General features: G+C 45.4%; 1 protein-coding gene across 1 annotated transcript in view; it reads right to left on the bottom strand.

Moving 5' to 3' along the window:
- Cph (BCL11 transcription factor chronophage) overlaps positions 1 to 15709 on the bottom strand; it is a 35258-nt gene extending 19549 nt beyond the window's left edge. Inside the window, exons 1-2 of the mRNA XM_071776124.1 lie at positions 14465 to 15709; positions 14171 to 14334 (exon numbers count right to left, since the gene is read on the bottom strand). Of these exons, the coding sequence (XP_071632225.1) occupies positions 14171 to 14207 (37 nt within the window). The 5' untranslated portion in view covers positions 14208 to 14334; positions 14465 to 15709. The remainder of the gene's footprint in view (positions 1 to 14170; positions 14335 to 14464) is intronic.
- Between the last annotated feature and the right edge of the window lie 1852 nt (positions 15710 to 17561).

Here is a 17561-nt window from a genome sequence, read left to right as displayed (position 1 = left end):
TAATGTCTTATTGCTATAATTGTAAAGACCACATTCAGTGTAGGCCATAATATGCCGTAATGTCGAATCGTATAGCCCAACGTTTAATTGTCTCCAATTTCGCGATACGGATAATTAAAGCGTTAATGATAATTCTTTACAATATGTTTGACCGTCGATGGGAAACCACATTCGTTACACAATTCGCCGTTTTTCCACGACATTTTCGTTTAGCTCCACGCTGTGCACATCGCCTGCACACAGAGAGACGGGCGAAGATATCCCGAGGCGGTATCCTTGTTAGGACATCCGTCCTGTCAAAACGTCCAGAGGACACATCGGAGCAATTGAATTACGATCATCCCCAGGGCGAGTTCCGACCGTAACCAATAATTCCATTATCCATTAGTATTGGGTCGCGGCAATTTCCTTCGCCGACCGAGGAAGGCATCGGACGCCACCGCGCGCCGTCGCCGCCGCGACGTACGTGGCAACCGATCTTCCGGCGAAATACAGAGACTGATCGGAAAACGGATAGATTCCCGGCACACGTTCGTATCGACGCGCGCGAGATGGACAGATCCGTGACGCGATCGCAAATATCATTTTATCCATAATAGAACGTCGTCGCGTCATTTATCGGCGTCTGGCACGTCATACTTTCGCTGTTATCTAAAAATGATTCCTTCTATCACAATTTTCTGTAATTCGATATAATACAGTGGTACATTCGTTTCTTTGCGCTAATAATCTATGAAATCCTTCAATTCGTAAAAAGCATAAAATGTAACAATGTTTTATAACGGTAGGGCAAATTGAAGATCCGCGTTAAATCCAAGCGTGAAATTGAAATCTTAAACATCTCTTCATCATGTTCAATCAGTCTTGATAACATTCATGTGGAAACCACTCTCTATAAAAATACCGTCCCAAATTATGTACCTCCAGTACCTCGGTAGCAAAATCATATTCACGTAACTCTTTGCGACTCTTCATCGCAGGTTATCTGGTTATCGCCGCTGTATTTATGTCTTGCGCAAATCGCGCCTGATAAGAGATAACATCGCTTGCTTAGAAACTGCCGACTTTGCTCGTATCGGCCATAATTACCTTTGTGCGCCATTACCCGTCGTCCTGCGTCAGTTATTGCGTTACGTATCCGAATATTACTTGTCTGGGCCAAATTCACTGTCGGAGACGATCGTGAGGATCGACAGCGCGATCGCGAATTCGATTGAACGCGACGCGAAATCGCCGTCCTAGCGGGGCCCTTCGTCCTCGCGAGCGACGCTTTCGTTTGATTTTCGGGGGACGCGAATCGATTCTCATTGCCGTGCACGAGGTCTCATTTCGCCCATGCTCGGATGCTGACTGGAGCATCGGGACGCGTACAAGGCCGACCAAGGGCCCCAACAGGATATCAGAAGAATAGAAAGGACCTACCGGCATGCGCACCGATGGAGGGGGCAATTTTTATACGAACCCCCACTTTATATTCTGTCGTCCTCTTTTTCTCTTTCCTTCTCTTCCATTTTCTCTCTCCGCCTTTTCCCTCTTTCTTTCTCTCCGAGAACACCCTTCGTCGTCGGGTTTTTCTCGCGGGGTTGAAGAGTTTTTCGAGTTAACCCCGACATGTTCCACTACCGTGCGTTTCGTTCGGCTCCGTACAAAGGATCCAAAATGGCGCTTAGTGCGTAGGTCGTTTTTTCTCTCGTACAGGGCCTTTCCACCCTGTCGCGTGTGTGTGCACGTCGTGAAAAAACAAGACCGACTAGAATCCGTTTGTGAGCGAGCTAGATTCGAGAAAGACCAATGGTAAGATCTGAAGGTCCATCGACCTCGCTCTCACAATTGGATCGATTTTTTTATTTCGCCGTAGGTTTCCTCAAATTTCTTTAGCTACCTTTTTCGATCTAAGGGCCTCCCCCCGTATCTTCGATATCACAAACGGTACCTCTAACGGGTTTTCTCTTTTCAAGCGAAATAGAGGCTGAACGTTTTTTTAAACCGTCATTGACCTCGTTCTGAAGAGTGAGGGTGCGTTAAACTGGATGACCACACAGGTAATTTTCCGAGATTTCGAATTGTGTCTCATAAATTTTTTATAGAATGTTGATTTCATTTAAACTTCATTTTAAGAATGGTAATATTGACATGAAGCAAATGAAAATAATCTTTTTGTACTTAAAATAACAGTCCGAATAGAGTCTATAATTATGTCTTGTAAATATTGCAGAATATTAAGAAAGAAGGACTAAGAAGCACTAAGTTAGTACTTGCTATTTTATCCTTACTAATCCCTTAAGAATGGTGATATTAAAATATGCATGACTGCAAATTATTTTCTTGGATTCCAACGATATCAGGATAAATGCTGCAATTACATTACGTGAACATCTAATTTAGGGATGTATAATTTAGGGTACATAACAAATATGTTGATTTCGTTCTCTTAAAAACAATAGAGTACGTAAAAATTTGTTATGACTGTTAAATACTCTCTTGGATTTAAAATTGCACATTCAGACTAATTTTCTTTTACACCTTTCACATATAAAATATGAATTATTTAGAACCAGCATATGATAAATTTAATACTTAATAAAGCAAAAAATATAGAAGGGGTTTGATAATAACCTCGCCACATATTGTCATTCGAAATTCTTCCTGCGATGATTCACCCCATAGGGTAAACCTCTTTTATGTTCCATACGTCGCACGAACTCTTACAGAACAGTGCCGTCCTCGGAAAGTGGAACGTATCGCCAAGACGTACCAAAATATCAGCTCGATCTCAAGCCGAGCGCCGCGCTACGAGAATGTGTCCCGAACAAACGGGTGAAATCAGTGACCACATTGGATATCAGAAAGGCCTCGGGGAGATCGGAGCCGCTAGAAAACTACGTTCCACTGTTCCGCGCTCGGCGGCCAGACGGTTATGAGAAATATGAAATCTGGTTCTCACGGATTCTGAATGGGGTACAGGCCGTCTCTCTCCCGCGTAGACGCTCGTCATCTCGCTCGCACTCGCGATCCATCGCTCCACATGCGTATCGTGGGAGGATCTCGAGACCCGCGGGTCGCCCTTTGTGAGCCCGCCAGCAGGACATTGTCCATTGAGAGAACGGGCAAACAGGTCCTAGAGAGAGAGTTGACCTGTCCCTCCCGTCCCTTTCATTTCGCGCTCCTTTCAAGAAAAACCCCTTTCCCCGATTTCTCGATCAAAATAAATCATATAGGCATACAGTTATGTGTATCCGCGAACATACAGCTGCATCGCTTCTTGACATGCGGCAGCTTGGACATCGCGAATTTCGTATATGCGCGTCTGCCCTCGTCCCGTCGTGCCCCCGCCGTGTTTTCCAGGGTATTTCTCAGGCGCGCATGGCCATGCGTGGCCTGGCCTTTAATGCGGCGCGCGATGCGTTTCACCTTTCGTGAGACTCAGCTTCGACGTTTCTCGCATCTCCGTGGATTCCTGGGAACTTCGTCGCCGTCGCGTCTCCAATCGCCGCCGCAATCGTTTTCACAACTCTGTGCCGCGGCTTTATAGCAGACGTGGGAAGACGACCGGCGATACGGAACGAAAAAATTCCGCGATTTCGGTTTCAAAATTCCGCACGTTTTCATTTCAGCGCTTATACAAACGGGCGATAATGATTGATTAAGAAGAAATCATTAAGGATATTATATGATATTATTACGCATTTTTATTTTTTAATCATACACAGGAGGTCTGGGTTTATTTTAAATTAATCTGATAAATTAATATATTATGTCAAGTAGAATTTGCGTCGGGAATAATCGTTAAAATCCGATAGGCCGGTGCTGACGTGACACCGCGTGACACCCCATTCAACTATAGGACCGCGGACACGTTTTTCGTCCAATGATGATGAAACCACGCACCGACGGTTCGCTTCCATGTTGGCCCACCGTGCCCGACAATGACGGAAAAACAAACGGCGGGCAACGAGAGCGGCAACGAGGATCGCCAATGGGAAACGCGACGGAACGCAAAGCGCGCAAAGCCGCGCGCCGTGGCTTTGTATTGTCCGGCACTGTGGTTTCTCCCTTTTCCTCTCCCACATCCTCTCTCATCTCTGCTTTCTCTCTTGCTCTTGCTGGTTAATTAGAAAGTTCCGCGGTAAAGAGACGAAAGAGGGAAGCAGGGAGGGGGCGGCGGGCGTAGGGAACGGCGGAGGCTGGGGTTTCGTTGTTACATTATTCAAAACGTTCCCCCCCGCGACGAAACTCCGCACTGCGCTACCGCAAAACATTCGAATGCGAACTTTTGACAACGCGCGAAGTGCCGAAGCGTGTCACGCGAAATAATTAACGATCGCGCGAGTTTTCTCGGGCGAGAATTAATGCGCGCGTGGTTCGCGAAGCTCACCGTAATTTTCGAATTGTGCGTCTCCGACGCGTCGTCGCGTGGAGATGCTATAGTTGCGAACGCCATACAACGACCGCCTCGATACGCGAAGTGCAAATTTATTCGCGGCACGACACTTCGCGACTGACGAACGAATTTTGTTTGTAACTTTCCGTACCCGCGATTACTAGATCAAAATTACTATATATTATTTATTTTAACGCTGTGAAACGATATTACTTCTTCAGAAAGATTACATGTGTTAAATATCTGGGCTGCATCTCTTTCGTGTTATTTTGTCTGTTTTTCTACAAGAATTCGCAATTCTGGAACTTCTTATGTATTATCTGATTATTGAAATTAATTAAAAAAGATACTCTTTTAAAATTAAGATTTGTAGCAAATTGTATTCGTGTAAAAATAAAATTTATCATGTTACGATGATTATACAGTGCACAATACATCTCAATAATTTTCTCAATAATTTTGCCGATTATTGGTAACTGATTGGCGCTAACGGATATTATTCGCATCTTGCGCTACTGACGAACGTTCGCAACCATTGCAATTTTCGTGCGTCGGACATTAAATGCGTAAGAAACCGTGACCCCAATTTTGTTTCTTTTTTTATAATAGTCCCACGTCCGGGGCCTCCTGCTGACCCGTCTCGCAATTGGTCCGGTCCCGTAACAATGGACTCTTCTCGGCCAGTCCTTCACGCGTTTTCCTCTCTCCTTGTCTCGATCGTGCTTACTAAAAATCGAGAACCCCGCCGTGCAATTCTACGTCTCGCGACCAATCGAAAGCCCTCGCATTTCAAAGCTGACGCTTTTTCCACGTTTTATTCCGCCTTCGAGCCGTCGAGCAATGGCCGGACGTGATTTCTCGCGCCACCTTTTGTTTCGCCGCTTTGCCTCGGTCTCGTCTTTTTGACCATTACGTCGCTCCTTTATGTCGCCCATTATCGCCTCGTCAAAGCAAATATCCGATCTGGCTCGACGACCCGAAAATCACGTTCGACAGCGTCATTTCCCCTTCCGGTATTCGATGACATATTCCTTACGCTATAGATCAAAGAGATCCTGATACTCGATTGTGATTTCTTTAAATTTAACGCGGATAAATGCGTCTATGTGCTTACAATAAGAATACAGAATATCAACAAAAAATGTTAATGGCCGCGTCTTGTTTTAAACTTGTTAATAAGATAATGCATAGTCAAGACTTTGGGGAACGAAATATTTAATAAGCTTGATCTTAATTCTATTTAAGAAGAGTATATAATCCCGAAACTTTATTTTATTACGAAAAGTAGGATAATCCGAAACTTATATTCGACGTTGTGTTATATTAATGCTGATTAGCTGAGTAGCAAAGATTTTCAAGGAAAGACCATAATACGAATTTATTATAATAGATAATATTTATTAGTAATATTATAATTTGCACTAATTCTAGCGCATTGCAACATAAATAAGAGAACGTAATGTCGAAAAGATGCTTAATGTTTATCGGCTACGGACTGCACGTGAGATTAAGAATTAGTAGTAACGTCGAGCAACCCCATCGCATTGTTGTTTCCTTATAGCGATCTTACTGCGCGGAAACATTAAGAGCGTGGGGACAATTTCGGAGAAACTCGGCTGTGCTTCAGACACTTCCTCGGTAAATACGACTTCCTCAAGGTCCAACCGACGCGCCTAGGTGGCAACGAACCCGCCAGGTATCGAACGCATACGCCTCGCGTGAAAAGTAATGTTCAAGGACGCGTCATTATGCGGGAGATCCTTTTTCCTCCCTTTTAATTACGCGCTTCCGGCACTCCGGAACAGCTCCGCGAGTGTTCCCATTAAGAAGCGGGAAAGTAGCTCTCTGCCCGAAGTTTCTGCGGGGCCAACGCTCGCCGTGGGGCCGAAGGCGAGAGAGTATAGAGAAAGAGAGAGAGAGAGAGAGCGCATAACTAGATCCAACCTCGAACCCGACACGACGAGTCCAAGGGAATATCTATAAAAGCACCACGATCCTCCCTATTCCCCTGAACTTGGTCTCCAACATGTCGTATTTATAGAATGCCGCGAGACGCCGTGTATATGCACCACGTGGTTTACATACGCGCGCCGGTCGTGGAGGATTAGATTATAACGGGTGGCCACACGAGAAAGGAAATCCCCGTATCAGTAGCCTAAGAGAGCGTGCACGTGCTTTGACACACAATATAAATTACCATTCTGCTTAATGATGCTTATTATAAAAACAGGCAAATCGTAGTTGGTCCTGTGGGAAACGTAAATCTTTCTCAAATTTCTTGTTATAATTGTGAATTTGAATTTGATTTTCTATAATTAATTTTCTTTATTTGTTAACTAAAATAAAGCACAGCAAATAATAAATCGCTATAAAAAAAAATATTATACTTATGAGTTCTCAAAGTACTTCTCGCAATGAATAATGTATGACGCACGCTTTTCCGAAAGACAATAAACAATTAAACTACTGCGAGATAGCTATTACCTATGTACGTTCATGCGATGACAATGACGATGGGGAATAGATAAAAAATCTTAATTAGATTTGACTCAGTGACGAATTCACTTGTGAACCGGTCAGATCAGATTGCTTCAATTTCTCGACTTGGGAGGGAGACACGCCGAAGTGACCCTTGTCAGGTGACCTACGAGGTGTCGTCGATGATCGGCCGGAAAGGGGACCGACCACCTTGTACTTCCTAAGTGGAAGGAGGCGCTTCGTAGTGACCCTTGGTCAGGTAGCCGGTGGAGAGTCGGTCCATCCCCTCTTCCTGCTTACCGACAAGTGAACGGCCGACAAAGCGTATAATAATACGAGCAGATTATCGTTTCGAAAGGTGTTCGCACCTCGGGAGGAGGGTCTCGGACAATGGTGGACAATGGACCAGGAAACCGACACCGCAAACAACATAAATTTTCCTCGCAGCGCCTTCTCGTCGCGCGGACAGTCTCGACTTACCGAGGACGGACACCTCCGTGCCCTTCTTCTTTTTTTTACGCGTGCAACTCGATGCTCCCCGGTGCTTTTCTTCGGGGCGACCGTCTTTCTCCGCGACAAGACCGGCCGGCCACCGTCGACGCGCTTGTAAATCCATTATTTTGAATAAAAGTCGAAAAACGACACGATCCTCTTCAAAGTCTATTCTGTCCCCCATAGAATCGCTATTTGAGGGGACAAAATATTTTCGCATGTGGACGACATTAAGACGATGAACGGGGATTTATCTGCGATGCATACACAGATCATTTACAAACCATTTCTCCCTTTTCTCTTAATCCCCTAAGTATTTAATCTCTTTAATGAGATACTTTCCGTTTCTCAATGAATATCTCAATAAAAGTTCAAATCAGCATTAAAGATTTTTTTGAACACTTCGCATATCGTCAACATTTCTTAACTATCAGGCGAGTTTCCAAGCTCCAACTATTTACCTCGCACAAAGTATATGAATATAAAATCAATGTAAGAAAAGTGATTTCTCGAATAACGTAGCTTAGTTTCGATTCATTGCACATCACAGATTTACTAGTTTCCAAAATATCGATCGTATTCTCTGTTTATCATTTATATTCGCATTCGTCACGAAAAGATGACTGTTCGCGCGCGGTTTCGCGATCTTAACCCCCTTTTTAAGGGTGGGAGTACCACGAAGGCCAATAAGCCCGGACGAAGAGTCTCGCGAACGAACCAGACGACATCGTATTTCAGCCGAAATTGCCCACCAGCAGATTGGATGGACGATATACAGCCCCGTTGTTACCGAGTTCGGCGAAGACGTGGAGAAACTGTATCGACGTCGTCTGTCCTAGCAGTAGGACCAGGAGGATTGAAGGAGAGTCCGATGAGTAATTAATGCCTGTCCCATGTAGTCTGCCCCATTTTCCCCTGGTAACTGGTTCGATGCTCCGTATCGGAAACGTAGTTTTCCGTCCTGCACTGTTTCACCTCACCGCCAGTTTCTTTTTGGCGTATCTAATCGCGATAATTAATGTGGCGCAAGCTAGGCGAGCTTGCTTTGCAAAAGATCGAACAAGGAGCTTTATTAATTTTCGCGTACCATCATATCTGCTAATTTTAATAGTCCGACGTAAATAAAATTCGTGAAATGAGAAAATATTTAAAATATTTCATCTCATCAGCGTTTATTCTTATTTAATTTTGTTCATCTCGCTATTCTTATGCGGGTAGTTCTATATTTTTGTGTTTAAGGAAAGCCGTTTCTTTCTTATTCACTATTTTATTCACCATCTCGTACTCCATCTTATAATCTATATTGTAATTTAAATTTGCGAAAGCTTTTTTCTCATAACAATTATATGTAGAAAAATTGTTTTTCTTGTTTTGCTTAAGTGAGAAAAGGCTTATCGGAGCAAGTGTTAACATTCAGTAGCGAACGTCAATGCGACATCAGACAGTGATGATAAGTGGTGCCATCTCGATGTCGGCCCCCGAACCGATTGATTTATCGAATGCATTATTAATTAAAATGTATTAATGAGAATATCATATCATTAATTCCAAGTGACATTCTTATATTAGTTATACTGCGATAAATCAATAATATATAATACCTCTATTTAATTTCTCTTATTAAACTGATATACATGATATGCCATTGAATTATTTATTTATCAAATATAATAAGTTTCTCTTTCAGTATTAAATAATATAATTTTCGCTTAGAAACTTCGTTTCAAAATGTAAAAATTCTCACATGCGAATATCGATAATGCTACCAAAACGTTTTGCTTGACTAAGTATAACTAACTCAAAATTGGCACCTTTTATCGTTACGAATATCACATCTATCACATCTATCTACTACATGCGTCTTCTCCGCAAAGCAAGCTCGCAAGCTGTTTCTTCAATCGGCGTCATCGTGCATAAAAAATCGAAAGTGCCTTCGCTTTACCTGGTCGCGTGCTGGATCCCGATGCAAAGGCGAAGGAGGGGAAAGGATGAAGAAGAGGGCTCGTGAGAGGGAGACGAAAGGAAAGGGTTCGCCACGCGCCCGGCGCCCTAAAGGTTAATCTAGAAAATCAAATCAAAGCGGTTTTTTGGTCGAGGGACTTGCTGAAGACGCGCTAGAGGAGTAAGAGGAGAGGACGGAGCCGTAAGAGGACGGGAGGGTGACGCGAGAGAAAGGAGACGCGAGGAAGAGACGAAGGGCTTCCGACGGGCCGCGCATCAAAGACAATATTCAACACGTACGCCGCGCCGTACGCAAAAGGCGCATATGCCGCGCACGTGCCGGCGGGGGGGGCAAAGCTTTAGCGCTCTGTTTGCTAAATAACATCCTCGGGAGTACCTCGAGACTAGATACGGGGCGAGCAAGAAACCCTTCTCGCGGGTCAGCGAGTGTAATTGCGCGCTTATTAACCTTTGCCGCGTCTGCCTATCAACAGAAGAGCTTCGCTTTAAATTAACATAATTAACTTTCGTGCGTTTTCGAACTACTTCTGCAAACTACTTCATAGACAAAATATTCTAGGCATAGTTATCCATTTTCTGAATAATTATCATTTTTATAATAATTGCAAAAAAATTTTTACCTTACTTAAAGTAAGCAGTATATATAGAAGAATAGAATTTGCGTTGTAATTCTAAAGCAGAAAAATAAACGCTGGCATAAGTACCGGTCTGATTGCACGATGATCATCGTTCATGAAAAACCGCAAACGCGAATGGACAAAGCGCGTGGCCAGTTGAAGAACTTTTCGATGACGAGTGACTATGCGGGCTGGTCAGTTAATTGATCATTCGGCTTCTAACACTTGAAGGCTTATTGCGTTGTTGCAATACCTACGGCAACTCTATTGACTATGACATTATGTGGTTATCGTGGTCGAAGACAAAACGCAAGAGGTGGATGATTTATAGCATTAGATTGCAGTGATATCTTGTTATTCAGAATTTACGAAAGACGTACGGTAAAATGACGACCTTAACGTCACCTCGACGTTGGCAGTGATATATAATTTCGCATTCGGAAGAATACATCGGGCTGATTTCTCATTGCCGCTGTTTAAGAAGCGAATATGCATGTATATAATGACGAGCTCGTACATTATCTCCACGTAAAATACACGTAGCATACGGAGCATTAATGAAAGTTTCTAGTATCAGCGATACGTAAGCGAGTATATTTTTCATATCGCATTTAAAATCACGCTCACAACTACATTCTAACAAATTAGCATATCGAGGGATCGAGGGAATCTACGTATCAACGCGCTTGTATTTAAATCACAGTCAAATTAATTTTTTACCATATATTAACAATTTTTATTTTCAGATATCTTATTAGTTTCATCGTGTTTATCTTCCCAGTAATTTCCGCTAGATTTTCGCTTCGAAACGGTCAACATTTCTCGCGACGGTCACCGACGTTAACTCCGCGAGTGTCGGCTGACCAGATAACTCGTACACACACACGTCTCTTTTGCCTGGCGCGTCGTTATGAGAAGGTGATCGTATGATAGGATATGATACTTGCCGTTCGACGAACGTAAGTAAATGCGCGATCTATTTGCCGCCGCCTGTCTACGTATGTACGTAGGAAGGAACACGGGATAGCGGGGAGACGGGTAATCAAAGTGTAGACACGCGACACATCGTTTCGAGGAAGAAAATAATTCTGCGTTGGCAAACACGGATTTAAACTAGAAGCGACGGATTCTTGAGACGATTAAGCTTGAGACGTGAACGCGATGGTATACGCCTAATGGCCGCAAAGTCTGCCGGATTTTCTTTAATTACCGTGATCGAATTTTCATGCATTCCGATAACTTTTACTGCTAGTCGACAGATCTGTCCGCGATTTGATTGTTAAAAAAAAGGAAACGAGGTCTCATTTAACGCCAACGGGAACTCACCTTAACGCGAACGATGGACGATACCATTCGCGTCATCATCGATTCACCGGGTATCAAGTAAGAGCTGCGGCAGAACGAGGTGAAGCACATCCATCATCATCATCGTATCTACGTTCACGAGGCCGTCACTTCGTTGTCAGCCGTCAAGTAGTTGGCCGAGAAGTAAACAGGACTTTCTTAGTTATCGCGAGAAGAACTAAGCAGTCCTTTCTCGGCATCGTATTCTAGAGGTCGATTCAAATTAAAGAGAAATTGATCTCGATTTTGCCCAACATATGTCATAAATATGGCCATTAATTGGGTTCAAGGGGATCGACACTGTCACTGTCCCTCATTAATTTCGCCTCAAGGTGGCAGATACGCAAACTCGCGAATTCGCGATCTTGTCCATCGCGATGCTGTCATCTTTCTCCTCCTAATCGCGACGATCGATCGTCGCGCGCTGTTATCGGTCCTCTCCGTCTTAGAAACCATGGCCGTTACGTTGCTCGTCGTCACTCACGGAATCGACGTGGCCCATTGATCTATCGATCGCTACGCTACCCTGTGACGAAGATCAACCAGTAAGGAGTAATCGGGATGATATGAGGGGATAATCGGTGCCGGAGAAATATTCCGGTATCTTTTCGCGGCGGCGTCATCGCGCGAACTAAAGAATATCGCAGTTGTAATTAAGAAAACGGAGCCGCCGCCGCCGCCGCCGCCGTCGCCGGCGTCGCCGCCGTTCCGTAGAGGCGAGGGGGTGCCTCGCGGACGTCGCGGGGGCGGGTGTTGCCGACGAGGGGTAGCAGTCGCGGGGGTGGAAAAGTCTGTGAAAAACGCGCGCATGACAATGCCGCCCTTTCTAGCCCACCCCGCGCCGTCACCTTCTCCTCCTCCTTCTCCTCTTCCTCCGTCTCCTCCTCCTGCACCTCTACCTCCTGCTTCTCTCCGACTCCTTCTCCACCACCTTCGCCGCCTCCACTCTCCTCGCCTGGTGGGGACTGTCGCGGACTAATTAAAAATTCAGCCGACGAGTTACCCGAAGACGTTGGCCTTCCATCCCTCTTTTCCCTCTTTCGCTCTCGTTCGACCTCTTCTTCTCCCCCTAGTTCATTCACTCACACACACACACACACACTTTCTCTTTCTCCTTGTACCCCATACTTCTCTCTTTTTCTCTCTTTCTCGTTCCTTTCCCTTCCCTCCTTCTGTCTCTCTCGCACTTAACTTTCTCGCGCTTTTCGTAGCTTTTTTACCTTCTCTCCGTCCTCGGCCACGCGACCGCCGATCCTTTTCACTTTTTTTTTGTTGCACCACGCCACGAGGAACGGCCACGCGCTTACCTCATCGACAGGTTGCCCTCTTGATCGAGACGCGGATGCCTTTTTGCAAGGAAACGGAGTTAATTACCGGATCGCGACCGGGACACCGACCCGATGCGGAAGACTTGTATTATGACTACCGCATTCAATTCTTTTCCCCCAGAAAGCATCGCTTGCCAAGAAATTAATCGCGAGGGAGATCTGATTTTGAAGTTTCGCTTTATTTTTACCAGAGCGCACCGATGACGTACGACGCCAATGAACCGTGACGGATCATAAAATGATTAGGATCGAAGTAGAGCGTGCCGGACTTGCGTGACTCGATTTTAAAACGATTTACGACGATCCGATCACGGATCACCGTGGAAGGATTTGCGGGCCGCCGATGAGCGCCGAGAGTTTCTCGTTACAAATGGCACGGATTTGTCGGCGGCGGTTAACAACCAGGAGAGAGATTGCTTTTGATCTGCTCTCAGAGAAAACTTAAAATCGAGTTACGTCGACATAATCGATTGGATCCGCAAGTAATTATGCTTCTGATTAACGATATTGTCTACACACATTGATACGAAAAATTAAATATTAAAATTTTCCGAAAAGAATGCAGAACATTTCAATAAACGAAAAATATGAAATTTCTTACGATTTAAACCAAAACACTTTATTTTACTGTTTTTTCTAATATAGTAACATAAAAATTTGACATACACAATAAGTGTAAAATCTATAATAGAATAAAAAATACCAACTTATGAAAAGTATATGTTTGTTGAAAGGAATCTTTTTGAAACAACGATTGTGTTACAAATATTTATGTTTTTGATACTAGCGCGAGTAATTGAAATTTGAAAATACACTCTCAAGTTTGCCGTCCAGAGCCTATTGTTTTTTTTCCGATAGATATAGCTATACCTTCTTCCATTTTTTTTTCTTTGAATTCCTATTTCTTTCTAGTTTCGATTCTATAGAGAAACATATTTTTAAATTATTCATAAAGTTATCTATGGAGTGATGAAATCGATCTAGTTATCTGGTCTTCTTGTAGGTAGACATTTATCGAAAATACAATTATGTTCTAATTATCGAAGACACTTAGTTATCTTGGTCGTCCAAATCGGACAAATAGAGAAAACGTACGAGCGTACGCGGTCAAATCTAATCTAATCACATCATTGGTTGACACACCATTAGACTAAGATAAATTCGAGACATTCTAAAGTATGGTGGCTTTATGATTTTAATAATTTCGTTGTCTCGTTTCATCCAACCGCGTGGCACAATAAACACGCTCATAAACGCGGTACACGATTTCGAGCGCATCGCCTTCGCAAACGTGATAAATATCACGCATTTAGCGCGTGTGTCTAATCGCGTGTTTTCGCACCATCGGCCGCCACAAGTGTTTCGTTTCCGTGTCAGTTAAATCTATAGTGATCCGCGAAGTGGCCAATGATTTCGGATTGTATTATCATCGGCTTTAGCGTTTTTGCCCAAAAATTACATCGGCCTGTAAACACGAAAGAAAGAGCTCGTATCGGTCGACGGGCAGGTCGACGGATAATATTTCGTGGCAATGTGTTTTTTTTTTTTTTTTTGTTATTGTCACTCACCTTGCGCGATCCTGACCGCGGGCATTTTGATCCTCATGGTGGCGTTCGCGATCTTCGATTCTCGTCACGAAACACTTGTCTCTTGAAGAACGAGCTTCAGCTCCGGTCGTCCAGGACGGAAAAGGGGTTGCAGTTGCCGTTGCCAGTTGTTACCTTCCGGTCACCTGGATCACATCCGCGGGAACGAGATGAGGAAGGAGGAAGCGACAAGCGCACGTCGGTGACAGAACAACAGGACAAAGAACCCGATCCCGATCTCGGCCGTCGTCACGCTTCCGCCCTCCTCCCTCTCACCTCCGCCGCGTGTTTTCGCCCTCCGCGAGAGGGTCCATCCGATTTTTCCCGAGATATCGAAACACTGTCTTCTCCCGTCCTTCTTATTTCTAGGGACACGCCGCGTCCGGTTCTCTCTATCACGATTCGCGCTCTCTTCTGAATATCTTATCCGATACGTCTCGCGCACCTGGGCACCGCAACCTGGACACTTCTTCGTCAACTAATATCGGTCCTCATGGTCCTCAATGGCCGCATTCTTTCGCGGCCGCACTGCGTTCACCACCGCGAGAAATACGCGCGACATATATGACACCGCGACTCCGCGAACGATAGTGTCAATATCAGGTTGACCGAGTGACTAACTGACCGGAACACGATCGGCCGCGCACAGGTGCGGGATAACGTTTACGCGCCCGTCCGGCGGGAATGCTGGCGCTTTCCCGATTGACAGTAGTTCTGCGCGTTGACTCGCCGCCAGCCGATTTCCCTCTGCGGCACCTGCAGAGCACCGATGTTGCGCCGACACGCGACAACAACCGCAGGAACTTTTGATCGCAACCGAACTGAACGCGGTGGTTCGTCGCCGCGGTCAGAGTTCACAGTCACGGTGGGACTCCCGCGGCGAATTCACGATATCCCAGAATTGCTCCTCTCTCGTTGACTGTTCGCTCACTGCTGTCACCTTCGTCGAAGTGAATAGGAAAAAAAAAGGAAAATATAAACAAGTCCAAAAGCGTCGCGCCGCGAGTGTCGCGCAGAGTGTCGCGGCGCGATGTTTCACGCGGGTTCGATGAACCGCAGTTCCCCAGACGGTCGTCGTCTGGCGGTATCCTCGAATCCTTCGACGTCTCTCTCTCTCTCCTCTCCGTAGCTTCGTGTTTCAGTGTTACTTTTTTTTCTATTTTTAATTGCCGGCAATCGGCGTGGCGCACCCGCGGTCCCTGGACCACGCGCGATCACGATGACGCGACGTCGACGACGACGTGCAACGACACCGCGTCCTCGTTGACGTACGACCTCGACGGGCTGATGCGGCTGTCTGGTGCGGCGGCCTGGTGCCGACGGCGCGGGTGCTGGATGCCTGATGCCGGCGTGGACCAGAGCGACGACGGTCCAGCATGGGTCGTATCGCCGAGTGGACTGTGCCGGACTGTGCGCGCCTCTAGTCGTGTGCCGTACGAGACCTGGTGTGTGTCGGGCACTGCGCTCGCTTCGGACGCGTTCGGTTCGCCTCGGCGCCGAGGCCGGACACCCCACGCGCTCTCGGGGTAGTTTTCACCCCCCGTGGTGGGGGTAACGCTTCCTCTCTCTTTCTCTCCCTATCTCTCGCTCTCTCTCCCCCTCCCTACGTCGCGCGCGCTCCCTTTCTACACCTCCTCCCCAGTTCTTCTCCCTCGCTTTCGCTCTCTCTCCCTTCCACTCGCGAGCGTTTGTGTAGCCGCGAGTACACCTACGGGGTCCGCATACACACGCCCGCGCGCTCGTTTCTCTCCGTTTAACGTTGGCCATCCAGATCCGCTCCTCTCTCTCTTGCCGTCTCCTCTCGCTCACTGATACCGGCGCCGGTGTTCGTCGTCCTTGTCGCGCGGGAGATAACCGCGAGGAGGGAGATCGCGTCTTCTCTCGCGCGGGTATCTCTAACGCGACGGATAGTAGGGGAAAGGCGCGCTTTTTCCAAAACGCAACCCTTCCTTCGCATCGCGGCGCGAACGCGGCGGATACGATTTTTCCGGCGCGTTCCAACGGTCGCGAGGAGCCAACGGTTCTGCATCCGGCGCGAGAAAATCCACGTTGTACGGGATGCTCGGAAAACAAATGTGAAATACTATGTTAAGCCGATATTTTTATCGAATTTCGTATTTATTTAATCTGCTTTTGATAAGACAAGTGATAATTTTACAATTTACTCATACTCTTGCAACTATCTTCGATGTTGAATAAATCCTTAATTAAGTTGCGATTTAAATATCTACAAGACTGCTTACAAATTTGACAAATACATTATTCGTGCTTCTGTTACAATCTTCTTGTCGAGCACTCTGTATATGTATTCACGAATGCAAACGAAAAAAAATATTTAAAAATATGATAAGACCGCAGCCTTCACGACGCGATTAATGCTGACCAGGCGTTTAAGTTACCGCAGTAATATCTAAACGTATTAATGTTGTTTGGAGCGGTGCCAAGTTTTCGTTGCTGATCGTTGCCGCACTCGTTACACCGACGATGAGTTTCTGTAGCAGAATTCCGGCGCGCGTGACAAATTGCTTCGAGTTACTTTTACTAACTACAGAAGACTTTTTGGAAGTTGCAAGTCCAATTATATTTTATCAAAGCACGAAAGACAGAAGTTCTATGTAAAATTTACTTCAATATCATTGATTTAAAAACTTAATTATAAATATAATACATAACACTTTTAATATTAATAGAAGATGTTAATTAATCTTTTGGCAAAATAGGTCATCCTTTCTCTGATCACGACACGAAATAAAGAAACTAAAAAATTTGAGCAAAAATTTGAATGAAAAGATCCAGATATAAATATATAATATAATAAATTTAGTTTTTCTAGTATTCGAAATTGTTTCGATTCTTGCACTATTACCGCTTCATTACGAAACCGTGTACCGTAGAACGAAGAAAAAACGGCGCCCCGAGCATCAAGCGACGCGAAATGGTGCTAAATGCACGGGTCGCAGCCAGATTTACGAACCGATCGTAGCGCGATGCACGCTCGTCGTCTCTCGAACTCGCCGTAAACACACGGCGTCGAATCACAGAGAAAGCGGAGAGGAGCACACAGAAGTACCTGCTCTCTCACATTAATTATTCCGCGACTAAAACCCCTCATTCTACTTGTGGGATCGATATCCGCGACGCGGATCTTTCCACGTCGGGATTACTCGCTGGAGGATCTCGATCCTGCGACCAGGCGAGCGGGATAAGATGCGGAACTGAGGTAGGAAGAGAGCAGAGAAAAGAGAGAGCGAGAGAAGGAGAGGAGAATGGAAAGAGACGCAAACGTGGCGAAGAACCTCGCATTATCCTGGATACGAGACGTTCATCCGTCTACAAAGAGACACGGCGGTCGCGATAGGAAGTTCGAAGTTTC

Source organism: Temnothorax longispinosus, chromosome 4 (genome assembly GCF_030848805.1).
Source record: "Temnothorax longispinosus isolate EJ_2023e chromosome 4, Tlon_JGU_v1, whole genome shotgun sequence".
NCBI classification, from domain to species: Eukaryota; Metazoa; Arthropoda; class Insecta; order Hymenoptera; family Formicidae; genus Temnothorax; species Temnothorax longispinosus.
This window is presented reverse-complemented; position numbering and strand designations above follow the sequence as displayed.